This window comes from Notolabrus celidotus, chromosome 8, assembly GCF_009762535.1.
Source record: "Notolabrus celidotus isolate fNotCel1 chromosome 8, fNotCel1.pri, whole genome shotgun sequence".
Classification (NCBI taxonomy): Eukaryota; Metazoa; Chordata; class Actinopteri; order Labriformes; family Labridae; genus Notolabrus; species Notolabrus celidotus.
Genome location: NC_048279.1, coordinates 20,146,079 through 20,172,584, shown reverse-complemented (window position 1 = coordinate 20,172,584; position 26,506 = coordinate 20,146,079). Strand labels below are relative to the sequence as shown.

At 41.3% G+C, this 26,506-nt stretch overlaps 1 protein-coding gene across 1 annotated transcript in view; it reads right to left on the bottom strand.

Annotated features, from left to right (window-relative positions):
- The window catches only part of LOC117817893 (dedicator of cytokinesis protein 2-like), a 107,777-nt gene that overhangs the window by 5,565 nt on the left and 75,706 nt on the right, over positions 1–26,506 (bottom strand). Inside the window, exons 28-45 of the mRNA XM_034690689.1 lie at positions 15,216–15,314; positions 14,998–15,092; positions 14,024–14,102; positions 13,797–13,897; positions 13,435–13,493; positions 12,807–12,955; positions 12,294–12,379; positions 11,439–11,595; positions 9,387–9,427; positions 5,790–5,880; positions 4,845–4,955; positions 4,182–4,271; positions 3,164–3,268; positions 2,449–2,590; positions 1,922–2,003; positions 1,711–1,795; positions 738–824; positions 398–574 (exon numbers count right to left, since the gene is read on the bottom strand). Coding sequence (XP_034546580.1) covers positions 398–574; positions 738–824; positions 1,711–1,795; positions 1,922–2,003; positions 2,449–2,590; positions 3,164–3,268; positions 4,182–4,271; positions 4,845–4,955; positions 5,790–5,880; positions 9,387–9,427; positions 11,439–11,595; positions 12,294–12,379; positions 12,807–12,955; positions 13,435–13,493; positions 13,797–13,897; positions 14,024–14,102; positions 14,998–15,092; positions 15,216–15,314 — 1,836 coding nt within the window. The remainder of the gene's footprint in view (positions 1–397; positions 575–737; positions 825–1,710; positions 1,796–1,921; positions 2,004–2,448; positions 2,591–3,163; positions 3,269–4,181; positions 4,272–4,844; positions 4,956–5,789; positions 5,881–9,386; positions 9,428–11,438; positions 11,596–12,293; positions 12,380–12,806; positions 12,956–13,434; positions 13,494–13,796; positions 13,898–14,023; positions 14,103–14,997; positions 15,093–15,215; positions 15,315–26,506) is intronic.

Here is a 26,506-nt window from a genome sequence, read left to right as displayed (position 1 = left end):
TGATGAATTTTCCATTGATGCACGGATCACACAGAGGCTGAACCCTGCAGATCTAATGCTGAATCTTAGTCATGATGTCTTTTAAGATTCTACACACAGTCACAATGTATCAGTGCTTTTTCAGATGAGAAAGAGATCATTACAAGGGAGAGAACACAAAAGCAATGCAATGTACAGAAATGTTTTCTTAAAAGTTTTGGATTTTTAAATCCTCTCTTCCAATACTTTTATCAAAAAATTTAAAAGTAAAACAAAACATAATCTGGGTTTAAGTTGTGATAATCAAATTCTCAATAGAAGCTTTTTGTAACAGAACAATGGCCATCAAATGAGCTTGAAAGAGTGTTTATGAAGAGCTGAAAACTTAGTAACTCTATAGTACAATCTTACAGTTTACCTTTTCATACTTAGCAAAGCCTCCCATCACAGCTGGATCCACAATGCCGTTTAGCAGCATGGAGAGGGGGTTGATGGGAAGGCTCCAGTCGGCCTGATACTGGTTTATCATGGTCAGAATCTTCTCGTTTGTGGACTCCATGGTCTCTATTGCGTTTTCCAATGGAGACAGGGTGGTCTGAGCAGGGAGACAGAGCAGTAGAATGAGCAGGAAGAAGGAAGACGGAGAGAAACAGAACAGTTAGAGTCAAGGGAAAGAAAGGAAAGGATGTGATGAGTTGTAATGAGATAGGAAACTGGAGCAATTGTAGCTTAAAGCAAGCAAATAAGTCACAAGTTACATGTTTGATGTCATCTGCCTCAAACCAGCGCAGGATCCCTGGCAGCTTGTACACAGTGGTGAAGGTGGTGCGTTCGATCCACATCGACTTATACACCAGAGGAAAAAAAGAAGATAAGATTAGCCTCTTCCCCTTATGAAATCTCAAAATAAAAAGTTATGACCTTAATAAAAGACTGCAGGATTTCCTCAACAGCTGTAAGTGGATAAAAAAGTTCAAAGTTATAATAAGGAGCTTGCTATTGTGGAGTGCTGAATGGCACAAGGTGAGCTTAAGAGGCACAGGAGAGAGAGAGTGAGAAACTTGGCTAACTTAGAGAATGATGGCACAGAGCCACACACTATATGTAGGACAGGATACTAATACAGCTCTAATCAATTGGTCAGGCCATTATTCAATGTGACAGTTTAATGTCATGGAGCACTGTGTTTGGAGATGATGTGTAACTTATGTTGTATAGGGTATTAGGTGTTCTAGGCAAAGCCATCAGTGATAGTACTTTGTTAAGACTGTAAAAATAGTGTCTTCTCAAATAGGGTTCAGTCTATTAACTGCTTCATGTTCTCTAGATGAGCAAATTTGTCTCATCCGTTTCCATTGCCCTCTTTGTGGGGATTGGTTCATAGATACTCCTATGGTGTTTTGTCAGTATTCCCTCCTTTATTTTTTCTGTAGTATTTCTTGAAACTATGTCCCCCACTTCTTTCTTTATCGCTGCACAGCCTGATATAAAACCTTACTCCACAATAATAATCTGTTCCGACGTCCCATCTAATGTGCTCATCTCAAATCCCACAACATAATCTAATATCTTATCGTACAGGTACAACAAAACTTTCTGTGGAATAAAATCCTATTATCCTACAGAACGATGAATCATCTTTTCAGACTAATAAAAAAGGAGTAAAGATTAGCTGCTACAATAAGATTTTCATGGTCCCTGTGTTCATTAATCTTTCATAAAATGACTTACAGCAAACTCATTGTTTGGGTCCACAGGTCCTTTCCTCACAGGTCTGGAGTAGTGGAAACGCTGCACATCGTTGGACTTGTAGAAGCTGCACATGTTATGGAGAGAATGGTGAAAGAGGTTTAGATCAGATCAAGGGAACAGAAAGTAATCTCTCGCAACAGAAAAACGTGACATCATCAGAATTTAACTAAAAACAAGCTGTTGGACGGACTTGATAATCTGGTCAGGAACGGGTTTGTTCTTCAGGCGAGGAGGGAACTCCAGGACTGGCTGCACTGTGAAACACTGGATGTCTAGTTCAGATCATTAAAGGAAAAACAATCTGCTTCATGATTGAAAGAGTTTCTACCTCTCTGTGGCAGGAAAACAAACTGACAAACTGATATTTGAGAGATGTCTTTTCACATACAGAGTTACACTGAAATGAACAAGAAAAGTAAAGTTAGAAGACATGCAAAACTAGGTGAATGCATTTAATTCTATGAAAAATAAATAAATAAATAATCCAGATCTGATGATATGTTATTTGAGAAAAATGGATATTAGGTGCTCTTCTCTTTATTTTCATATTTACTCAGAATTCAGAAACCCAAATACCAACCTATCCTTTATGTACTCAATATAAATGATTGTATAGCTCTACATAAATAACCTGTGTCGTATTTGAATACTCCTCCATTGACAGTAAATACATTTATTGTGCTCATTTGTGCGTGTGTGGTACTAGCAGAAGGATACACTGCAGTGGAGAGTTCCTGATGTCGTCTCCTGGCATTGTGGTTGTGTTGAGGCGTACGGCACTGGGGAACTGGCTCATCAGCTGGTTCTGAAAGTCCTCTCTGCGTTCATACTCTTTGCCCCGGTGGATAAACACCTTGTTCTGAAGTCACGAGTAATGAACTAATGTTAACAACAATGATTCAATCTAAAGCCCTTGTTTATCCAGTGATCAGCAGGGCATTTCTGTTTGTATTATGTCTTCCTTAAGTCAGACAGTATATGTAAAGCTGCAAACTGAATGACAAATTACCCTGTACCTGGTCTCCCCTCACTGCTCTGCTCCCTTAAAACTGAGTTACTGACATAATTCTCACCACAGCATACAAGCACATCTAATGAATACAGGAGCAACAAAGGGTGGAATATTGTACCCAGCAATTTGCTGAAATCCACAGATCTACAATGCTCCCATAAGGTACTTAATGTCCCATTCTATTCACCGTCTTGCTCCTGTGTTCAGAAAGTCGTCTACTGCTGCAACTTTTTAAGGCTTAGCTTTACTGCTGATATTAAAGAGGTTTGCTTGACCTCTTACACTACCCATGGTAGGATGCCAGTCTTGTCATTGTGTTCTCTATGCACATACTGTGAATCTGAACACTATGAAAAGTACAAATTTTCAATAGCACACGCTGTTTACTTTCACTTTTGGAAAACAGTGAAAAACAAAAACCTTGAGAAATGGAGGAAAGCCTTGTCCATAGTAGCCCACTGCGAAGTAGTCTGGCTTTGGCCTCAGGATCTTCATGATGTTCTCGTAGAATTTGGCTTGCTTCTCCTGCAGAGAGAAACAAAGGATGTGTTTCAGAGAGGAGTCTTTAGATGTGCACCGCATGCAGCTGGAGCAGCTTTATCAGCTGGTGCCAATGACACAGCTACCCTCAGCAGAATGCCTGGCCTTTGAGGTTGATAGATGTAGAAAAAAATAAAGTGCACAGCGTCCAAGGGCAATGCCTGTCATTTATATAACCACATAAATTCAACATTAGCCCAGAGAGCGACTGCTGCACTCATATAAAGAGAGAGAAAGAGAGAGAGAGAGATTTTTTCATTGTTGCTTAAAGTGTAATGTTCTGTGGGGAGAGGAAAAATGGAGTTGAGTGAAGGGGAGATAGAGGAGAAGGTGGTGCTAAAGAACAAGTTAGGATTTGGATACGACAGAAAACCACATGTGCAGTGGTGCCAAAGCAGAAGATGAAGAAAAGATGAATGATGAGGTGGTAGTTTGAAGTTACTGGTGACAACATGGTACTTATGGTAGTTCAAACTATGTCTCTCTTTATGCATTTAAAGGGAATTCAAGTCAAAGCAGTGTAGAGGAGGTATTCTTTTTTTAAAAAGGGATGAGTTATTGTGCTAAGATGTTGGTAATGCTCAAGTGCAGATGCCTAATTAATTGTGAAACTGCTTATTTGCAACAATATGCTCTGAGGTCTGTGTTCTCCAGATAGTGCTTTAAAAGGCTAAAATCAAACTTTTAGACAAGAATTTGTCTTGTATTATTAAATTTACACATAAAAGCTGGAAGTGTGCCCATTGCTGGAATCCACTTCCTTGCTTCAAACACCCAAAGACAACTATAAACCCCACACTATGATTTAAAGCCAGAAGGATAAAGAAGAAGTTGAAGAGAAAGAAAGCATCATAAGTAGATTAGATTAGCATAAAAAGATAAGATAATAAAGAATTACCAGTCTCTTGCTGAGTAATTCGTAGTCAAAGATCTCGTTTTCGTACTGTTCTGAGAGTTCCTTGCACAGAGTGATGGCCTCCTCCCACATCTAGACACACACAAACACACACACACATTAGGAAAGAGAAAGTGTCCTTCATTACACCATCTGCTAATAAATCTGCAGCAGCTGTCCTGGTGAGGAGTCAGCTTGTGAAAGTCTCTGTTTCCAGGACTCTTGAGAGCGGATGAAAATGTCTCTTTCACTGCTTCAGAGAACACAAAACACACTCATGGAGAATATAAAAAGATAACGTGACGCCAACACACCGCTCACAGACTGTGACTGCATGATTGCAACACTGTCTCATCTTCAGACCACGCTGAAAGAAAAAGGAAAGTCACGATTTTCTGAATAAAAGACGGTGCATTGAATTCTGATTCTATGTGCTTATACTTGTCCCAAAGTTAAAGGATTATTTTTCATCCTATTGTGTCCTCTTTATCTTTTTGTCAAAGGGATATAGAGGGATACTGTCTTGCTAAAAAAAAAAAACTTCTAAGGGTACTGGCCCCTAAAATGAAAACCACAACTACAATTGATTATTGAGACATGCTTTTCAAAACATTAAATTGTTCTTTAGAAAAATAGAGGCAGATGAAAGTTTACAAATATACTGACCTTGCCCTTGTCAAAGTAGTCGATGATGGTGTCGTAGAGCGTTTCTTTGAGCTGCCGTTGAGTTTGGGAGCCATGGAACTCAAACTGGGGGCTACACATCTCATCGAGCCACTAGAGCAGAACAGGACAGAGAGGAAAAGTGAGCAACAATACTTTGTGTAGAATTTTCTATAGGTGGAACAAAGAAAAAAGTCACAGTTAGAGCAACCATTGTTTTACAGTCCATTTATCATGGTATTGAAACAAGAGAGGAGAGCTCAAAGCTTTTCTTTGTTCTAATAAATCAATAAAGGTCCGGAGCAGAGTCAAAACAACAGACTCATTTGTTTCATAAATGAGACAATGACTAATCCAATCACACAGATCCTCTGTGAAATATACTTAAACATACATGATGTGCAGAAGTTAATCATATCTTGAGAAAAGTGGGGAAGAATGAGATTAGAGGAAAGTCTGTATAACTGCCAGCTCATTGCACCAATGTTAAGAGGGAATGACAGCGCTGACACTAGCAATAACTGAAGAGATTATAAAAACCATTCAGGAGTTCAACTATTTAATGTGATGATACACGATGAGAGAGAGAGAGAGAGGTGGAGACATGCCCTTATTCCTCTGTCTCTCTCTCTGTGAGCTTTTAAGTGTCCCATAAAAGAAATGAAGAGACAAAAGAGGTCAAACTCGCTCAGACACATGCACACACACATACGCACACACTCACTGCATCAATCAAATACTGATGAAGCCACAGAGGCCGATGGTGTGCCATAAACTAACCCCGTAGCTTCATCGTTTAGAAGCCAGAGACGTAGCAACCATTATTCAGCTGATAAAAAAACTGTCTCCCTTGTTGCACACAGATACGTGATTAGGATGACTGAGACTCAGTGGGAGCATTAAACCACAGAATATCTGTTCAGAAGTGTGCATGTATGTGTCCTATACCTTGAGCAAGCGGGAGTGGAGCAGCAGTGTGTATGCTGCCTCTGTGTAGTTTTCACCCTCAAGGTGGAGGTCCCTCAGCTTGTACAGGTACCTATATGCACACACAGTCACACACACACAAAGTCACAGAGGTCAAGTGAATTTAGCATGTGTCATACACATCCCTCCACAAGATGCCACTGTTGGGCAACTTGAAGACAATTCAAGACATTAATCATTATTTTCTTGCACATTTTGTATTCTATACACACACCCATATATATGCATAAATATTTAAAACGTGACATATCATCATAGGCGAGGCCGAACGCACAAAAGCACAACCAGGGGAATGTCTTTAATGGGTTGACTGACTTTTTATGGCTTGGTACAACTTTAAAGCCAAAAATGGGAACTCTGGGCTGCTAAACAAACTGCTATTACTTCTGATGCTTTCAGTTTTAATCCTTCCATATATTGTCCTCCTTCTTTCTAAAGAAAATGCTCTGCCAAACGGTCAGAGGCTGGACTCACATTGGTGACAAGGCAGGAAAAGAGTGGCCTGTATAATTGCAATATGTGTGGGCAGCAACTCTGTCTGGCTCGATGTTTGACAGTTCTGCTTTATTTTCGATTTTTCTCCTCAATCTCTCCTCTCTGCCTTAGTCTCACTTTAAAGACACTCCATCACAGTCTCATCTGGCTGCTGTATTTATTATTGTAAGTTGCTACTTATGGAAGGGGAACCGATGTAAACAAACACTCAGTTCCTCTCTGACTTTCTGAAGTGCACGCTCATGTACTTCGACACTTCCTGTTCTCTTTTTCACCTCCTCTGACTCCACCCTTCCTTCCCTCACTTCCTTCCTCTATGTCTTTGCGTAAACCACGATTTTTTTTTTCTCACTGACATGGTTTGAAAGCCAACATAATCAATCATATCTCTCTTCTATTGCCTCAGGGTTAGAGCACGTACTGTGTTTGAAAATACAGTTTGAAGAATATTTCTTTTCATTTGAAATCACTGTCACGCTGGCCTCTAATTAGTTAAGTGAGATGAAGGTTATGTCACAACTGAATAGAAAACGCAGACAAAGGCAGGCTCAGACTGTTCACCAGAAACACTGCCGGTGTGCAGCTTGTAATGGCTGAAAACGACAGTCTTTTATCCTCTTCAGGTATTACATAAGCATCTAGTTCCACAGCACATCCAAATATTAATGATGGCTTTAGGTGTGCAGTGTGTTCCAATAAAAGAGTAGCTCAAGTGTAATAAAAATGGTACACCATGAAAAGTTAAATTTTTGGACTGAAACTATGTAGCTGTTCGGCTGCACCATGGGCAAGAGGGGAAGGAAGTGGTTGTAAAATTATACTATATGTAATTCTTCATTTTGTGGGTCGTGGTGAGACCAAAAAAAGACCTCGAGTGACGGTGACAGAAATAAACAGTAACAGTTTCAGTAACAGCATTTAGCTTTTAAGTCTGTTGAGTATACTCAACATACTATACTATGCATTTACATACATATATATATGTATGTAAATGCTAAACGATGCTAGGTCCGATGTTCCCTGCGAGCTGAGGAGAAGGAGGCAAGGACGACGTGCTGGTTCTAGGTGCAAGCTAAAAAAAAAGATGACATTGTTCTGTCCTTCCACCCACCGTTATGGGGACTGTAAGATCTATCTACGATAAGGTGGACGAGCTAACCCAGCACCAGAGGGAATACTGGCAGAGTAGCATCATGCTAACAGATCTAATACCAGACACGAACGCCACATTGGAAGGATTTCACCTGCTGTGGGGGGACAGGATACCGGAGAGCAAGACTGAACAATCTGGTGAAGAAGGCCAGCTCAGTCCTGGACCCTGTGGACGTGGTGGCTAACAGGAGAATTATGGCCAAGCTGTCGTCTCTGATGAACATTTCTTTTTCTATATATACTGTATTCTTGATGAAATTCTTGTACTGTACACCTTTTTGTTTGCTGCTGTAACTCCATTAATTTCCCATTAATAAAGTAGTATCTTATCTTAGGAGTATCTTAAATACCATGAGAATCAAAATAAACTGCAGTCTATTGGAGTAATGACACATTTGGTGATGGGTATACTTTTAAGATTTACTTGCCAGGTTTGCTGTTTGGCAGCTGTTTAATGTCCCTGCTGCAGTCAACCATTTTCTCAAAAAAGGCAACACAACTCTGCCTCAGTTGTCGGGCTACTTGTCCCATTTTTGTGCCACTTTGTTCTGGTCACCATGTCTCTCCATCTTTCAGCCAATGATGTTGTCCAGAAGACTTCAATGAAGTGAGTTTGGATATGAACAGTTTATTGTTTTCGTTGGATTGGTTAAGTTTATGCTGAAACCCTGAGCACTGCTGAACACTAGAGGTGTGAAGAAATATCGATACGGCAATATATCGCGATACTTTGACCTCCGATATAATATCGATATTTAAACTCTTAATATCAAATTTTTTGTAAATAAAAAAAAACATATTTTAGCCGATTTGGAACTAAAATAAGACTTCAGTATTTCAAAAACAATAAAGTGAAAAAGTTGTTTTCAATCAATTAGTTTTGACTTAATTTGTCCTTTCAATTTTGAGTAACATTGTGTGGTTTACATATTCACCATCTCTATTTATTTCTTCGTTAACTGTGTAGAATATCGCAATATATCACAATATTGTGATATATCATGATACTATCGTATCGTGACCCAAGTATCGTGATGTGTATATCGTGATGCCAATACTCACCCCTACTGAACACTTCATTATACACTGTAAAGTCTATGTGTTAGGATTCTGTTGTGAATAGCAGCACAACAGGCGATCAAAATAATATGTTCTCAGTAAATCATACTTTATCAAGTACAGGTAACGTTCAGGATGAGTTGATATTCAGTGGTCGTGTTGCATTAGCCGTTCAGTATTATTTCCAAAAGGTGTAAGCAGTTAAGCTGCAAATTTAATGATCCATAATTCAAGCACTGTGCAATAACATAATTAGTTTGGGGTTTATTATCCATGCAGGGTCTGTAGTTACAGCTAACATTTGGCTCATTATATAACACACACAGTGCTTAAATGTGTATTTGCATTAAACTATGTGTGTTTGCCAATTTTAACTATGGAGCCGGCCAAATGTTACGATACTCTCCACAGGATAGACGGAGGCAGCTGATCAACCACAGAGCTGAGCTCACATTCACTCTAACAGATAACTAATTATGTCTATAAGCCATCGCCAGAAATGCATCATGGGACCTTGCAGGATTGCACCCCCCCAACCACTACCACTACCACTACCACTACCACTACCACTACCACTCTCTCATCATCCTGTCTTCCTCCACCTCTCCCTCCCTCCCTCCCCTTGTGCCCATCATGCCTCTCTTCCTCTCTGCTCTCCCTCCAGTCAGACCAAGAGCTGATCCTGTGGATTTTGACATTAATTCAGCGGGACTCATATAATCCCTTGTCAGATTATGGACCAGCACACGCTCACGCAGACATGTACACACATTCCGACGTGCACATATTTGCACATACAACACAGACATGAACAACTTAAATGTATATTATGTCAGATTCAGCAATACATACCTGATGTACATCCCTTCTCGGTTGATGTCTTTGTAAAAGTTCTGCAAAGTCAAGAGGAGAAACAGGGTCAATGTCAGTCTATAAGGGTGCGTGCGTGTTCGTGCGCTATACAGCATGTGTGTGAAGGAGATTTCCCAAATCATCCTGAAGCTTTGCACTGACTGCAAATTTGTAATTTGGAGTTTGTGTGGCCTTGCATTCCTCTAAACGTTTGTGTTATGTGTGTATTGCTGCAGACCTCTGATTGCTGTAGTGTGTCAATGTGTAGGAGTGTGTGCATGCCCATTTGTTAGATTAGCAGCACAAACTCCCAGCTTAATGAAGTTTAATGACGTCTACAGAGAACAGAGGAGAGGAACGAACTGATGTAACCCCACTTCCTATCACCAGCGATGAGCCAGTAGACACAATAACACGCTCAAACAAACACAGATTTACACTTTCACAAGTATGCATGAAAACGAGCTCAATTACTGTGAGATTCACCAAGGCAAGCTATAGGCATATTTATGACTGTATTTTCTGCAAAGGTCAGATGCATCAGTGTTTGCATCAGTGTGTTTTATCTTAAATAAGCCAATTTTCTGCAGGAGGCTGCATTTCTTTATGAAGGTCAGATGCATATACACACAGCTGTCCTCTTAGAAAAATAATGATACAAGCTACGATAGAACTAAAATATCCTTATACGTGTCACCTAAAATCCTTGTTCATGCATGTAGATGAAGAGTTACACTAACATGCTTTGGTGAGATAAAGTCCCTGAAAGATAAAAGTGACACTGGAAAGCCAGAAGCTTTGTTTACTTTAGCCTAAGTGTTGGGTGCATGTTTCTTTACTTCTTTAAAAGCACATTTGCATGAGGAAGCACAGCAAATACCTGTGTACTTGTGTATATGTGTGTGTGACTGTGTATGCATGTGTGAGTGCACCGCCTAAGTGAAGTTAGCCTGCAGGAACATGGATGGCAGAGTGCACAACAGCCTGTTTGCCAGCAGAAGGGATTTTTTTAGTGGGCCAAACAAATGAAAGAGAATAGCTAATGGGCAGCTGCTACAGGCAACAAGCTTAACACCTCTGCCATGTGCCAGCACCCTCTGCTCCTCAGGGAGGAAATAACTCAGGAAAGTTAAGAACAGACACATTCATTTAAAATTGAATGATTCCTCTGAATCGCAGAAATGTCCTAAAACATAAAAATTCTAGGAAGAGTTGTAAGAAAAACGATATATAGAAGAAGGGAGATTGCATTTACAGGAGGAATTATATGATTTAATCTGCTGTAGCGACAGTCTCAAGGGATGGTGGATAGGGTCCATTACTAAACCTGAGAATACCGTGGGGGAGAATCTGATGAGATGATCTCACAAGAGAAAGGATGTGGAACAGACAGAAACTGACGCAAGGCTTTGCAAACAGTCAGAGACCAGACACAGAGATTAATGTTTTCCTGTAGATCAATCAGCATACAAATTAAATGTGGAAAAGATACACAAGGACCTCTGCACCAAAGACAAGCCATAAAATCAGTGTTTTATAATGAACTCCTCAATCAGTTTGGCTCTTTTGCTTTGGATGAGATTATATCCTGAGGTCTGTGTGGAACAAACTCCCTCCCTGGTCTCTTCTTACTTTAGCCCTTCAATTTATAATGAGCTTATCGATGTGCGTTGTGTGCGACTGAGATCAGCACCTCTTTGTGGAAAGGTTCAATACATGACTACAAAGTACAGTGCATGAATCAAAAGGCCAGTGTCAATAAGTGCAGATCCATAGTAAAGCTGGCCACACTGACAACATATGGGGGATTCTGAGAGATTCCCAGAGCATCAATGAAGCATGGAGACAACAACATGATGATGAAATTCTTATAGAGGAAAGGCCTACAGCGATAAATTCTAAGATGCAACTTCATTCTTAGTTTTGTAACCATGTTGTAAGCGGTCTTCGAGAGTGCCCACTCAGACACCTTTACTCCAGAGGAGGAATTTTCAAAGATAATTAAGCCTGCAGGAATTTAAAGAACAAGGCAATGACGGCACAGCTACTTACCAGGAGATTGACGGTGCAGCTCATGCGGTTGTTGCGGCTGTCATCACTCATCACCGTGCGGTAGTCAAGGAGACGAATGAGGAGTCCCTTCACCAAGGCAACAAAGTGCTGCACCTGTGGCTTCAGGGTAGGTTTCTCTGCAGCACAGTCCAGCAGGCTGGCAGACAGAAAGCAACAAGTTCATGATCAGAGGAAAAAAGGCTTGATACTCAGGGCTTCATGTTTAGCAATGTTGTGTAGATTTTTGCAAAGAGACCTTTGGTATGAGTTTCACTTGTGAGGGTTAGCAGGAAATGACCCAAAGTTATATTTATAACATGGTCTTAGCCTGGGAAGCAGACAAATCTATGTGCTCATATATTTTTTTTCAAGCAGATCCGCTTGTTCTTGTCAAGTCAGACATAATTCCAGCTGACCTGGTCTATAACAATCTCATGTGAAGTGGGATTAATTTGATGATTGTACAGGTGAGCGCTGGGCAGACATTGTCATAAACAACCTAGAGGACCTCAGCTGAAGCAAATGTTCTGATTCTTCAGTTGTTCCAGTATTAAAAGCACTGCAGTACTTTTGCAGTTAATTTCACTAAAGGTTATATAAATTGAATGTTTGTACTAGCTACCCAGCCTTGCAACCTACCACTGCTTTAGAATTCAGATCAGTCTGATTGGTTGAAGGTCTCCAAATGACAACACCAGCAGGATAATGAAAAACCCAGTGAGGACTTTCTGTTGTGAGGTTTTTAAAACCATGCCATGTTTAAAATATTTTCAATTGAATGATTTTGTACTGTTGAACTTGTTGATACACTTCTAACGTGTTGTTTCTGTGGTATATTTTAACATTCAGGCTTACATGGTATCAAAAAGCTGCATGTATCGCTCATCTCCTCCTCCACCCTCCACCTCGTGGTCCAACTTCAGAATGATCTCATTCTCAAACTGCAGGAGAAAAGAGGGGAGGAGGGAAAGGGAGAGCAGGAGAACAAGGGAGATGAGGAAGCAAATAAAAAGTGTAATGGGAGAAAAAAAAATGTATTAAAGCAAAATGTGTGTTGTTAATTTGATATGCACCCTCTTAAAACACCCATGCAGGAGCATAAGGTGTTTATGTGTGTGTGTGTGTGTGTGTGTGTGTGTGTGTGTGTGTGTGTGTGTGTGTGTGTGTGTGTGTGTGTGTGTGTGTGTGTGTGTGTGTGTGTGTGTGTGTGTGTGTGTGTGTGTGTGTGTGTAGACTCCAGGAGAGCAAATACGAATTATTTATGTACATCTTCAGGTGTTGGGTGCAAACATTAGTCACACAGAGTTGTTTTAATATTTCAACAGCACTGATGTTCACACATTTCTGGCTGTGTGTGAGTGTTTTCACCTTGTTGAAGTCTCCAGTTCTTTCGTGCTCACAGGTGATCATGTCAAAGAAGATGGGAATGGTGGCCCTTCTCAACTCTTCCTCTGGGATCAATGTCATTTCCAGGATGGGTCCCACCATGCCAGGAATGAAACAGATCTTATGACTGCCTAAAAGAGACACATAAAATCAAAATCTTCATATCTGACCTGTCAACTCACGCTTCTCAACTTCTGCCTTCAGGGAGAATCCACAAGACTGTGTACACTGACACATCCACGTTCAACAACAAGTTTTCCATCAGTGAAGAGTGTTTGAACTTTTTTATATCCAGAATATAACCCTGCATTTCTGTTAATGTAGGTTTTCCACTAACTACCAAGGGGTAATGTGAATGTAATTTAAAAAGTGACATGTTATGTCACCCTGAGGTCTACCCATGCAGAATATTGCAGACATTGTGAGCCCTTATTTTCATGCTGTGCAGAAAACAAATTCCACCAGCACATTGCACTGGCTGTGCTGCAAACTCAAGGTGAAGGCGCACCTGCACACACACAGGTTTGTGTTGATATGAGAGTAATAACACACTTTGTGCATACCTCGAATTTGAAAGGTAGCCACACTTACATAAACCACATTTTCTTACCTAGCTTGTACCACATGTCTCGTATAGCAAAGCCGATGAGCCTTCTCATGTCTCCGTATCTAACACAGAAACAGACACACAGTGAAATTAGCTCCTGTCTTTAGAAACAATGTCTTGATCAATATTGTTTTTTTTTCCCCCTTAGACCATGATCAGGCTAGTGGAAGAGATAATGCGGTACTGATCTACCCCAACATGAGCTAAATTGAATGTCTATCCACAAGCACCATGGGGTTTTAATCGGCAGTGGGAGTGTAAACAGTAAATGCAGACTCCATAATAGACCACAAATCACTGAGTGTTTCATTAGAGCAGGGAGACTAGGTGTGGTAAATAAGGAAATTATATGGCCCCGCTCTCACTTGGCCAGAATCTTGTTCCTCTTGGTTGGTGAGAAGTGCTGAAGCTGCAGGGACTCCTGGGTAATAAAGGCCACCGCCAAGTGGAAGTAGTTATTCCACAACTAGACAGAACAGGGAGGAAGGGGAGGAATGTATCATATAAATCAATGTTCAAAGCAGACAAAAGAGAGACAAGAGACACCTTCATCATGAGAGACAGCCTGAAAAATACACAAAAACACACTCACCTGCACTTCAAAGTCGTCATTATTCAGGAACTTTTGGTTCATTGTGTCTGCATAGGTATTGATAGCTCTGAGGAACACTCTAGAGGAAAAAACACACATTTATCACACACACCCAAACAAGAATGTACCTGTAAAGTATAATAGCACCAAAGGAAATAAGGGAAGATGTAAAAACAAGGTTCCTCATGCAGTGGGGTGGCTGTAGAAATAAATTGAAAAACAACCTTAAGGGGACAAGCATAATGTCTAAGAATAAGTAGGTATGATAGCCTCACAATAATGATCACAAACACAACTTGTTTGTTGTTTATCAAAGCATGACAGCTGCTCTGGCTCATAGCGCTGAACAGCTTTTTCAGACAGGGCTACAATTCCTTCAGATTCCAAACTTCTGTCACAATGACAGATCATGATAGCAACCTCACAAAGTGTGCAGGTGTATCAGTGAGTTGTGACTTTGTGCATTTCTAGAGTTAAGCAGCAAATCTGCTCCCTGTCTCTCTGCTCCAGCACTATCTGTCATCGTTATTCAGAGCTGACTCACTCTCTCTCTCCTTTTTTTTTTTTCACAATATGCTTCTCTCTTTACCTACACATCTCTGCCCTAATCCCAGCCTGCAGAGTACTTATCCACCTGTCTTCTCCTCTCCCTCACTCTCACTTTCACCTATTTACCTCTCCTCTTCCTGCCACACAGCTGTAGCCTCTCTTCCAGGTTACATCACAAAAAAAGTCCACCACTGGCTTTCATCCACCAGCTCACACACACAAAAACAGACACACATTGGCCACCTCAGCCTTTTTTCAGTCCTGATCCCAGCTTTGCCATCTCTAACTTTTCCCTGTGTGGGTTTCTGTGGGTGTCAACAGTTCTTTAAAAATCACACACAAAGTCTCAATGTCATAATATCAGGTCATTTAGGGGCCTGCTCTGCAGACCTTGGAGTGGGTGACTGGTTGGGGGTGTTCTGTACCTGTTCTGTACCATGATCATGGCCATCCAATCGGAGGGATACACATGTTTCCCAATCAGATCCTTGAAGAGGAGGAAGGACTCCATCAGGAAGTCCTGCAGTGGAAAACACAAGAGGGTTAGTGTGTATACAACCTTTTACTTGTAAAAGAGTCTGACAATCAGAGTTAGTTCAACAGACATCTTAATGTGTGTGTGTGCATGCTTGTGTGTGCTTACCACTAGATCAGAGCTCCTGGTGAAGGTTTCTATGTATAAAGCATAGTGACGATCATCCATCTGGCTGAGGATAGCTGTCATGCAGGCCACAACCCTGGACTACAAAGGTAAAATGGGAGAGAGAAACAAGAGGAGGGAGTGAGTCTCTGTGCAGCTGCTCTTAAATTAAGTAGTACATCCAAAGCCAAAGACATTTAAATCTCTTAATGTAATTTGTTACAGAGGGTGCCAAAAAACTAATGTTAAAGAAACCCTCGGACCAGTTCTGTCACTTGCTAACTTGATCAGCCCCATGGACATACTGCCTGCAACACCTGGAACAGCAGGGCAGCACTCGAAGCAATCTGTTGTTATTTTAAAAATGCTGCATAAGCAGGTTGTTAAGATATTCACAAATTAGCATACTTATTTTGAACACACATAATCACTGCCAGAAAGGCTGGCAGCCTCTATAGTTTCTAATTTTACTTAATGGTTTACATCGTGGCTTATTGCCAAAGATAAGATTCCCGAAACTGAATTCTGTATTGCTATGAAACACAATGTTTATATGACAAGCTTTCAGAGTTTCTTGTGGCGGTTAAAGGCGTGAATAACCAAAAAAAAAAAAAAAAACGTGCGCACTTAATGTGAAGAAAGAGCAGACGGTATCCATCTCTGTATATTGATCAAAGCAACATGTGTAGCACCAATAAGTGTCACACTGACAAAGATTTTCATCTCCATGTGTGTGAAAACACAAGTCGCGGTCAATACCAAAGCCACCACAGAGAAGCTAACAGTGTAATAAAATGTAATTGATTGGTTACATTTCTTGCAAAGACATCCTGCTGAGCCCCCTGGTTACTTTGTTTGGGTTACACTGTGTAAGTAATATGTCTTTTGCTTTGATCTTCAGACTCTACAACACCATACCAAAACACAAATCATTTTTTGATTCCATAAAAGCATCATCTTTAAATAACTCCTCTACTTTCATTTCAGAGCATGTTTTACACATCAGAGGGTTTTTAATGAGGTAATAACTCCTCAGTGCAAGCATTTCACTGTAAAGACACCTCCCCAGGAGTTCACAAAAACACAGCAACACAAAACAGATATATGGAGAATATACAATGAATAATTTAGCTGGAGTTGCGCCAGGTGAGAGCCAGAGGGCCGGTGTGGGCTTATACGTAGCTCCCCAGCTCTCTGCCTGTGTGTTAGAGTTTCCCCCGGTGGACAAAAGGGTTGTTTCCCTACGCCTTCGGGTCCAGGAACGGGTCCTGACTGTTGTTTGTGCTTATGCACCAAACAGCAGTTCAGAGTACCCACCCTTTTTGGAGTCCTTGGGATGGGTGCTGGAATGTACCCCGACTGGGGACTCCATTGTCCTATTGGGGGACTTCAATGCTCACGTGGGCAATGACAGTGTAACCTGGAGGTTGTTACTGGCCCAGAGGTCGCTGAAGCAGTTAAACAACTCTGAAGTGGCAAGGCCAAGGGTTTGTATGAGATCCGCCACGAGTTCCTCAAGGCTCTGGATGTTGCAGCGCTGTCCTGCTTGACACGCCTCTGCAACATTGCATGGACATCAGGGACTGTGCCTCTGGAGTGGCAGACAGGGGTGGTAGTTCCCCTTTTTAAGAAGGGGGACCAGAGGGTGTGTTCCCACTATAGGGGGATCACACTCCTCAGCCTCCCTGGAAAAGTCTACTCCAGAGTGCTGGAGAGGAGAGTCCGGCTATTGGTTGAACCTCAGATACAGGAGGTACAATGCGGCTTTCGTCCTGGCCGTGGAACACTAGACCAGCTCTACACCCTCGGGAGGGTGCTGGAGGGGGCATGGGATTTTGCCCAACTAGTCCACATGTGCTTTGCTCCAGGCCATTCAGTCTCTGTATTGTCGGAGCCAGAGTTTGGTTCGCATTGCCGGCAGTAAGTCAAATTCGTTCCCAGTTGGGGTTGGACTCCGCCAGGGCTGCCCTTTGTCATTGGTTCTATTCATAACTTTTATTGACAGAATTTCTGGGCGCAGATGAGTGGTGGAGGATGTCCAGTTCGGTGACCTTAGGATTCCATCTCTGCTCTTTGCAGATGATGTGGTCCTTTTGGCGTCATCGAACAGTGACCTCCAGCCCGCACTGGGACGTGAAGTGTGAAGTAGCGCGGATGAGGATCAGCACCTCCAAGTCTGAGGGCATGGTGCTCAGTCGGAAAAGGGTGGCTTGCCCACTACAGGTCGGAGGAGAGTCTTTGCCCCAAGTGGGGGAGTTTAAGTGTTTTGGGGTCTTGTTCACGAGTGAGGGGAAGAGGGAGCGCAAGATTGACAGACAGATCGGGGCGGCGTCTGCAGTGATGCGGACGCTGTACCGGTCTGTTGTGGTGAAGAGAGAGCTGAGCCAGAAGGCAAAGCTCTCAATTTACCGGTCAATCTACATTCCAACCCTCACCTATGGTCACGAGCTGTGGGTTGTGACTGAAAGAACAAGATTGCCGATACAAGCGGCTGCAATGAGCTTTCTCTGCAGGGAGTCTGGGCTCAGCCTTAGAGATAGGGTCAGGAGCTCAGACATCCCAGAGAGGCTCAAAGTAGAGCCGCTGAACCTCCGCATGGAGAGGAGCCAGATGAGGCGGTTCGGGCATCTGGTCAGGATGCCTCCCGGACGTCTCCCTGGGGAGGTGTTTCGGGCATGTCTGTCTGGGAGGAGGCCACGGGGAAGAACCAGGACACGCTGGCGAGATTATATCTCTCAGCTGGCCTGGGAACGCCTCTGTGTCCTCCCAGAAGAGCTGGCGGAAGTGGCCGGGGAGAGGAGTGTCTGGGATTCCCTGCTGAGATTGCTGCCCCTGCGACCCGGACACGGATAAGCAGAGGAAGATGGAGATGGAGATGAATAATAAAATGAAGGAGAGAAAAGACAGAGAGGAGGAAAAAGCAGCGAGAGCCTCACTGCGCCTGTGAAAGTAAGACAGACATGAAAGATGAGGACAGCAGAAAAGAAAGTTAAAAGCAAGTTCTGAGTTTACTATGTGTGTAAAAGAACTACTCATGCTGAGAAAAACTCCTTGAGCTGGATTAAAGCATAAAAGTCATGGAAAATTTAGAGTGAACCTTCAACAGAGAGGCTGACAACAAGAAGGCAGGGGGGCAGTGTGCAACACAGGAGGGGAACACGAGGAAGAAAAAAACCAAGAAATCAAATAGCCAAGAGGAGAGAGAAATAACCAAATAACCGAAATTATACTTTACACTATATATAAATGATACTCCCATATCATGTTTGTTAATGTATTGGTTAGAAAAGTGATCCCAGTCACCCAACATTGGCTCCTCCCTCTCCCGAACATTGTCTGTTTTTTATTTATTTTTCTTCCACTTGATTAATAGCTAAGTTAGCTAAAAGTTACTCAAGATTAAACACATTTTTAATCACGTTTAAAATTACATCGTTACTTTGCATTTCAAATGAGTTTTCAGTCCAAAGTAACAATGTAAAGCAATACATCCCAACCTGAGGATGTCCCTTAGACGGGAGTGTTCTATGATGTTGACTGGCCTGCAGTTAGTTGTGACACATTTAGTATGCGCTGTTACTCTGATTTAGTTTCATCCACAGGTCTGTGGAGATTTGCACACTCAAAAATAGTACTCTGATGGCTTCTGTGATGTAGTGGATAACTACGGTGTGCTGAAAGGTACAGAAAAGCATGGAATTTAAAAAAAATACAGCGCTCATTTCAGACCTTAAAGGCTTCGCGATCGACACGTTAATGCAGACAGCCTTAACACCAGTGGCTGAGCCAGAGAGTTTTGACTTGGGTGGCCAAACTGGGGTACTGACTGTCGAAGGGTTGGCCAGGTGTGGAAAACATTAGGGGCATACCCCAAACCTAGGAGGGTTACTTCCAATAATCACATGTACTTTAACTTCTTTTTATAAAATAATTTAACAAATGTTAAATTTTTGTAGATTTCTAACATTAACATAAAAAATGTAACTTGACAGCATTTAAACATTTAAATCTGCTGAACTGAACTCTTTAAGGACTCAAAATGAAGATGATTGTCCAAAGGAAAAGCATCAACAAAAACAAAATTCAAATCCACAGAAACTACTGTCTCTGCAGCTTGCTGAAACGCAATAACTGATTTCAATATAAGTAATGCATCTGACATGGCAAATAGCCAGTCATATTTAAGAATTTCAGGGTGGCCAATTAGTTTTCAGAGGTGGCCATGGCTACCCCTGGCCACCCCCTGACTCCGCCACTGCTTAACACAAACCAAGGAGCTTTAAATTAAAAGTACTACGACTACTGAAAAAACAAATGACTAGCAGTAACAATGTAGGCTAATTCTGTAATTCTTCTCTCTTGTTTTTTTCATTTTGTCTTTATTTGCCATCTTTATAATCATTTATTGTGCCACTCATAAACACAGGCATTACACTGATGGTAATGAAAGCCAGCAGAGAAAGCCAGAAAATGGGTCAGGGCACCACATGGCCATCATTCAGACTGGTAAAGACCACAGTGGTAATATCCAGTGAGCATCTGGGTGTTTTGGCTTATTCCCAGCTCAAAGTCTCTGTCAGTATGTTTTGTGTTGCTTCTACAGCAGGGTTTTTCGGATCCATTCCTCTGCACTCTCTGCTTAATTGCTGGAATGAAGTTCACAAACCTTTTGAGCAGAGACGTGGCAGATGTACAGGTATTTATGCCAGGGTTTGAGTGAAATTATCCTCTAGAGTTGGTGGCGGAAGAGGGGAACGTATGACAGAAATGAAGGATGATGGATGGCTAATTGAAGATGAAAGATGAATAGCTTTTCATGAGGTGACAGCTCACATCTGATGCAAATGAGCAGTGTATGTGAGTGTGTTTGCTTGCCTACATTCAACTTTAAACATACTTTTATAGAGCATGCATAGAAAGCTGAGCATATTTCACATTTTACAGCAGACACCCAAAGTAAGGCACACACCAATGCACAGCACAAATGATAAAGGATGTGTTCCCAATTTAACTTGAAACTTTATTACATAGATGTCTCACTGAGGATGAGTACTGTAGATTTTTGGCTGTGTGTACACCCCCCACCCCAACCCACCCATCCTCCACCAAACCTCCCTTCTGCATTGACACCAGAGACCCTGTCAGCAGACTCCCTGCTTTAATCTCCCTTTCCTTCTCTCCCTCTTCTCTTTCCTTTCCTTCTCATGCCATCATTTGCCGTGACACTAACGTATGACTAAGTACTTAGATTGCCTCTAAATAATTCATCTTAGTCAATAAAGATTAACTCCTGTCACTAAAAGTAAAGCCCAACATAAAACACACTGCTACTGAAGGTTTTCCTGACATCAAAGCATGAGTTGGAATAATGTATTTATTGGATATACTAAACATACAAACTGAGTCAATAAATCATCAACAGACCTTAGCAACGAAATCATCCATCTATGCTGGATGTATCAGTGCCTTTCAAACACTAAGCTACAGGTAAGACTACTTTTAAGGTACATAACAGTTGAATTATCTGATTTACTTTGCGTATTACTCATTAAGAGCAGGTAATTATCGGCTATATCAGCTGGGGAAAATCTATAAGGCACGTCCTGAGCAATTATACTAAAGCAAATGGCCAGAAAATCAAATATCATTTCCCAAAAGGCAAACACCAACAAACAGAAGCAAGAAGCAAAACAAACTCTAAATCATTCGTTCTACTTCTGATTTTCACTCAGCCTCCGTCCTCATCAGAGTGGGATGGTTGACCAGTAATAAGATTAAGTACACACACATTTACCTACACATAGAACTACTCCCCAGTTTTGTATCTTCTTGTCGCATGGTCTGTGTGTGTGTTAGTGTGGGTAGGTCACATGTTCTGTTGCCCTACTTCAGACTAATTGGCTGAAAACTTCTGCTCTCTCTCTGTGTCTCTCTGTCTCTCTTACTTTAAAGACATCTCAAACACACAATTCCTCAAGGGCTACAGATCGACCATCATCTGCCCGTGTCCTTGCACGTTAAAGTGTTTCATCAACACATTTTATGACCTGCAAAGACATACAGGAGGCAAAAAAAGTGTTGTGTTTATTAAAATCATTGAGCAGAGAGACACGAGAGAGAGTTTAGGGCTTGTTGAGGCAAAAGCCTAACACAACAGTGGAGAGACTACTAACAAAACAGAACACAGATGCTGGCGAGGTCTGGGAGTTCTCTCCTGTCTACCTTCTCCTCCTTTCTCCTTCACTTTCCCTCCATTTATCTATCAGTTATCTCTCACTCTATCCACTCTCATTAATAATGTATTAACAGCTGTAATTTCAGTGTTGCATCAAAACAGCAGTTATCTAGAAGTGCACCTGCACAACATAAAATACCCAATGAGCCCATAGATTGCTGCAATGTTTATTCAAGTCCTGTGTGCATTTTAGGGGTTTGCATAAAAGCAGCAGTTGTATTGATCACAGAAGAGAATTGGTAAACAGTCACACAGTTACACTGTAATATCCAGCTGACATTTCTATTAAGTGCTGGTCAAAGTAAGGCTGCAGCAGCAAATGGTCTGACTGTACTCAACAGACCAAGACTGCACTTCATTATCTCTGTATTGAACTTTTAGTTTATGGGAGAATAAAGTTGTGCTTTTTAATCTGTAAGTGTTGAAGACTCACTTTAAGTTGTACGTTGAATTCCCTGATTCAAATGCATTGCCTCCATGAGATGCCCAGTGGGATAAACAGTAAGATACAGGTGATTCAGTTAAATATAATTAACATCTAATTCATTTTAAATTGAGACAGGGTACTAAAGCATTAACCAGACAGACTTAATTTAAATGCTTAAAGAGGTGGAGTTTAATCTGCCAAAGGGACTCAAGAAAATGTTTCATTTGAAAGTGTGGGACAAGTTACCTATTAGGTTCACAGTGAGGACTTTGGCATCTGCTTGTGTCCCTCCTTTGGGGTGTGTGTGTTTAGTCAAACAATTACTCTGTCACCCTCAGGAGTCTGCACCAGATTAACTAGTCGGTTAATATGAGTTATCAAAAATGTAAATAATGCAAGCTCACAAAGCAAACAGCTGTAGAGGGAAGACAGTGCTTTCAAAAAACGGTTTATCAGAATACCGTTACCTGGTGACTTTCAGCTAATCTGTCGGTGGACTGTTATGAATGGAAGTAGCCCATTTTCTTATTTTCCTTTGATTAGCCATTTTTCATTTTAACAAACATAGACAAAAAAGAAAAAACTAAATATTGGGGCACCTTAACTTGCCAATCATGCACATATATCATTGAAGAGACCACTATTGACCAAAGAAGGTCCCATGGAGGTAAAGTGTCTTCCTTCTCTGTCAGAGAAACTGTCAATTTCTCCCACTTCTCAGCAAAAGTTGCTCCTTCAGTCTCAAAGAGAAAGTCATTCTTTCCATTGCAAAGATTTCTTTATATGTCAATCCTTTTGCTGAGATTTGGAGGCTCAGGGTTATGCCATTTCCTAGTAATCTCTTTTTTTTTTTTTTACAAGCGGTAAGAAGTATTTTACACAAATACCAGTCTGTCTACATGACAACTGATAGAGAGGGAAGAGATTTTTAATCAGCTTTTTGCTTTTCAATGTGTTTGACTGGACTTTGACAATTTTTTTGTGTGTGACAGATACACACACACACATACACACACACACACACACACACACACACACACACACACACACACACACACACACACACACACACACACACACACACACACACACACACACACACCCCTATAAGCATAAAGTATCATTTTTAAATTCCTCTTGACTGGTGAGATAAGTCTGACTCAATGTCAGTTGAAGCATGCTAAAGGAACTCTGCATTGTTAGGGAGTCCATAACCTAAACTCTTCCTCAGAGTTAGACATATATTCACTCAGAATGTCCCTACTCTGGGACATAACCAAAAATGTGAGAGTGACTGCGATTACGTGTCCTCTCTGTCTCCAGCATAGCTGATTGGACTGAGAGTGTCACCTTTTAATGTGTTGTGTTTCAAATGAATAAATCAATACAAAATAAAATTCTGATCTAAGTGTCTCCTCAGAGCTTGTAAATGAATACTGTGCGCTCAATATTGAATGGCAATAATTTTTTGGTATTTCTCTGTTCAGGTCTTTTTTCCCATTTTAATTAAATATAACCAGTATCATTTCCTTTCTGCCTCTACAAACACTTGTATAGCCAGGGGATGATTTTGTTACTGTGTCATTTGTACGCTGAGTCTCTTTCATTATAATATTAAAATGTACTCATCAGATATGTTTTCACTGATAACCAAACAAAGAAGCATCAGCAAGGACTCTTTCCCTTTTCAACAGTTGTTGTAACAACGATAGTTACAGAAGCATTAGCTAAAAGTCACCAGTTAACAGGGTAACTTGCTTATATGAAACACTGCGCCTCACCATCTCTGTGTACATGCAAAATATAAAACATCCAAATACTACAAAGTTAATGTAGGCCTAACTGTTATTATTCTAAAGGTCTATAATTGCTAGTTTTACTGTTGACTGTTTATGATTTCTATATGGATATTTTATTTACATTGGTGACTTTTTTAGTTATCTGCTATCATGTTTTGTAAAAGATGATAGCAGTGTTTGTTACACACGCAGCAAGAGGCTACACAAATTGATTTATTTTAGATTTTATTTCTTAACTTTTATTCAGTGTCTTGCAGTCATGCTGTGTAGGATAATGTGACATGATAATATTGCACATTGCAAAGAGCAACATATTTCTGCAGAATTTTAAAACAGTTTGATTAATGGTTTCAAATAGCAGTGCCGAAGGCTACGGGCATTGGGGCTTTGGAAAGTGTTTAGCTGGACAAACTTTTCTTGGGCTAGTTGGCTGGTTAGAATAAAAATGCCTGTTTAATCTGCTTGGAAATTAGTCACACTTAGCAACAACCCTAGTTCCCATTAAATTGCCAATGTTTATGGTATTATGCCTTATTTGAGGACTAATCCACAGGAGGAGATTCCAGTGTAGTCACAAAGAATCAGAAATTTAAGATTGATTAATTACTACGAGGAGAATTCACTCCAGTGAGTTCCAATCAATCCCATCACTAACAGCAGGACCATGTCCAGCTTGTACTCACCTCACACCTTTTCCCTTTCCCCTTCATGTCTCCCCTCCTCTTTTGAGATGTCCCACCAGGTGGATAGTCATTACACTGCACTCAACTTTGATTTTTCATCATCTTTCAAAATAAAATATATAAAAAACACAGCCTCGATAGCAGCCTACAGCGCTCCTCGCTGTTCCTTCACAGGCACATGCTCATCTTTGACCCCCCCTCTATTACACACATACTCAATTACACACATTGTTGGACACCTGGGGGCTTATGCTGTGGAGTAGCGGGTAGTTGAAAGAGAGAGATGGATTGTGTGAAGGTGTAATTATGTTGTTGTTGTGTCAGGGTGATGTGGCTGTGTGTTTCAAAAAAAAAGGGGGCAACACGGGTGTTTATGTGTTTGCATGTCAGCATGAATGCGAACATGTTCGGAAAACAGATTAATGTGTCCCCAGATTGCTTCTTTCTCTGTCAAGTATGAAGACACACAATCAGGTGATAAAAGCAAGGAAGAGAGAGAGAGGGAGGAAAAGAGGTCAAGGATAAAGAAATCATAAGAGGAAGGGAATAGATGCTTCTCTTTTTATCCCTCCTTCCAAAATAAAATCCCAGAGATGCCACAGCTTCAGCAGAGCTCTCTCATGCTCTGTCAGCCTTGCATGTTTTTGTGCACATGTGTTATTTTTGCAGGCTCCATGCACTGCCTTCAGCCTGGCTGCTTATGTAATGCGCAATAACACACACACACACACACACACACACACACACACACACACACACACACACACACACACACACACACACACACACACACACACACACACACACACACACACACACACACACACACATTCACGCACTCTCCAATGCTCGCCTCACCAGAGGTCAATTGAAACACAACGCAAGGTGAGTCAACCACTTTGCTTTGGTGCATACATCACCAGTTATTTTAAGATTATGGAGGGCTCAGGAGGGACATTCACATGGACGCTACAGCAAGGGACCATTCAGGGGGCACACACACATGCACGGACGTAATAACTCCTTGTCCTCACACACTCAAACTGACAGTCATAACTCAGAATGCAGTTACATAAGGCCTCGCACCCACAGAAGACAAACAGCTGAAGCATGTTTGTAAGAACATCTGCTTCATTATTGTACTTCTATTTCATAACTGCTCTCTCTAACTACAACTGTGCTTTAATTGACTTCAATAAAATTGTACCTAAAAAGAAAAGAAAATTGCCTATAAAGAACACAAACAACAGCAGAATATGTTCGTCCTTCTTGATGCATGACGGATGAGGAAATTAATTTGCAAACACACATTTCCAGCTGTTCACAAAACACAAAGCACTCATAATTAAGCATAATTAGAACCTGATGCCACAGAGCGTTAAATCTCTATTCTTTTTCAATTCATCTTGCTTTTTGACTCATTTGCCTCAAGAAACAGCAGTGTTATCCTAAGCCCATATGAGCAAGAGCAGAGAAAGAAAGAGAATCAGATAGCAAGAGGGAGAGAGGTGGGACAGTCAAACACAGGAGGAATGAGTTGAGGGTTAGAGATGGAGATAAAAAGAGGAGAGGGTGGTAGGAGGCTAAAGTGGGGCAAGGAAAAGGGAGGACAGGCGACAAAACAGCTCAAAGAAGGGAGTGAGGTGAAGCTGCCAGGGGATAAAGCGACAAGACAGAGAGAGGGAGGGAGAGCAGCAGATGCAGTTCACACAGAAAAGCAAAGATATAAATAAAGCAAATGATCGAAGCAGGAGTGTGCATTTCTGTGTGTGTCTATGTGTGTGTGTATTTGTTTGTTTTTTTGTGTCCTGGCCCTGCTCCCAGGAGCAGACACTTGTATGCTGCCAAAGTTTCTCTGGGTCTACAGCCATGCCAGGGTCAATGCAGACATACACACACACAAACACAAACACACATGCAGAAAAACCAGGGCATGGCATGGGATTAACCGACAAGGAAGAGACTGAAGTGGAAAAACCAACAGAAAACAAACAAAAGGAACAGCAGAATTAATGACTGAGAAATGGTATTTTGAGAAATATGAAAGAGCTCAAAAAGGAGAGGAGGGACGGCAGGTAAAAAGAAATGAAAAAGGGACAGAGTAGAAGGAGAGGGAGGGAGCAGAGAGAGAGAGAGAGAGAGAGAGAGAG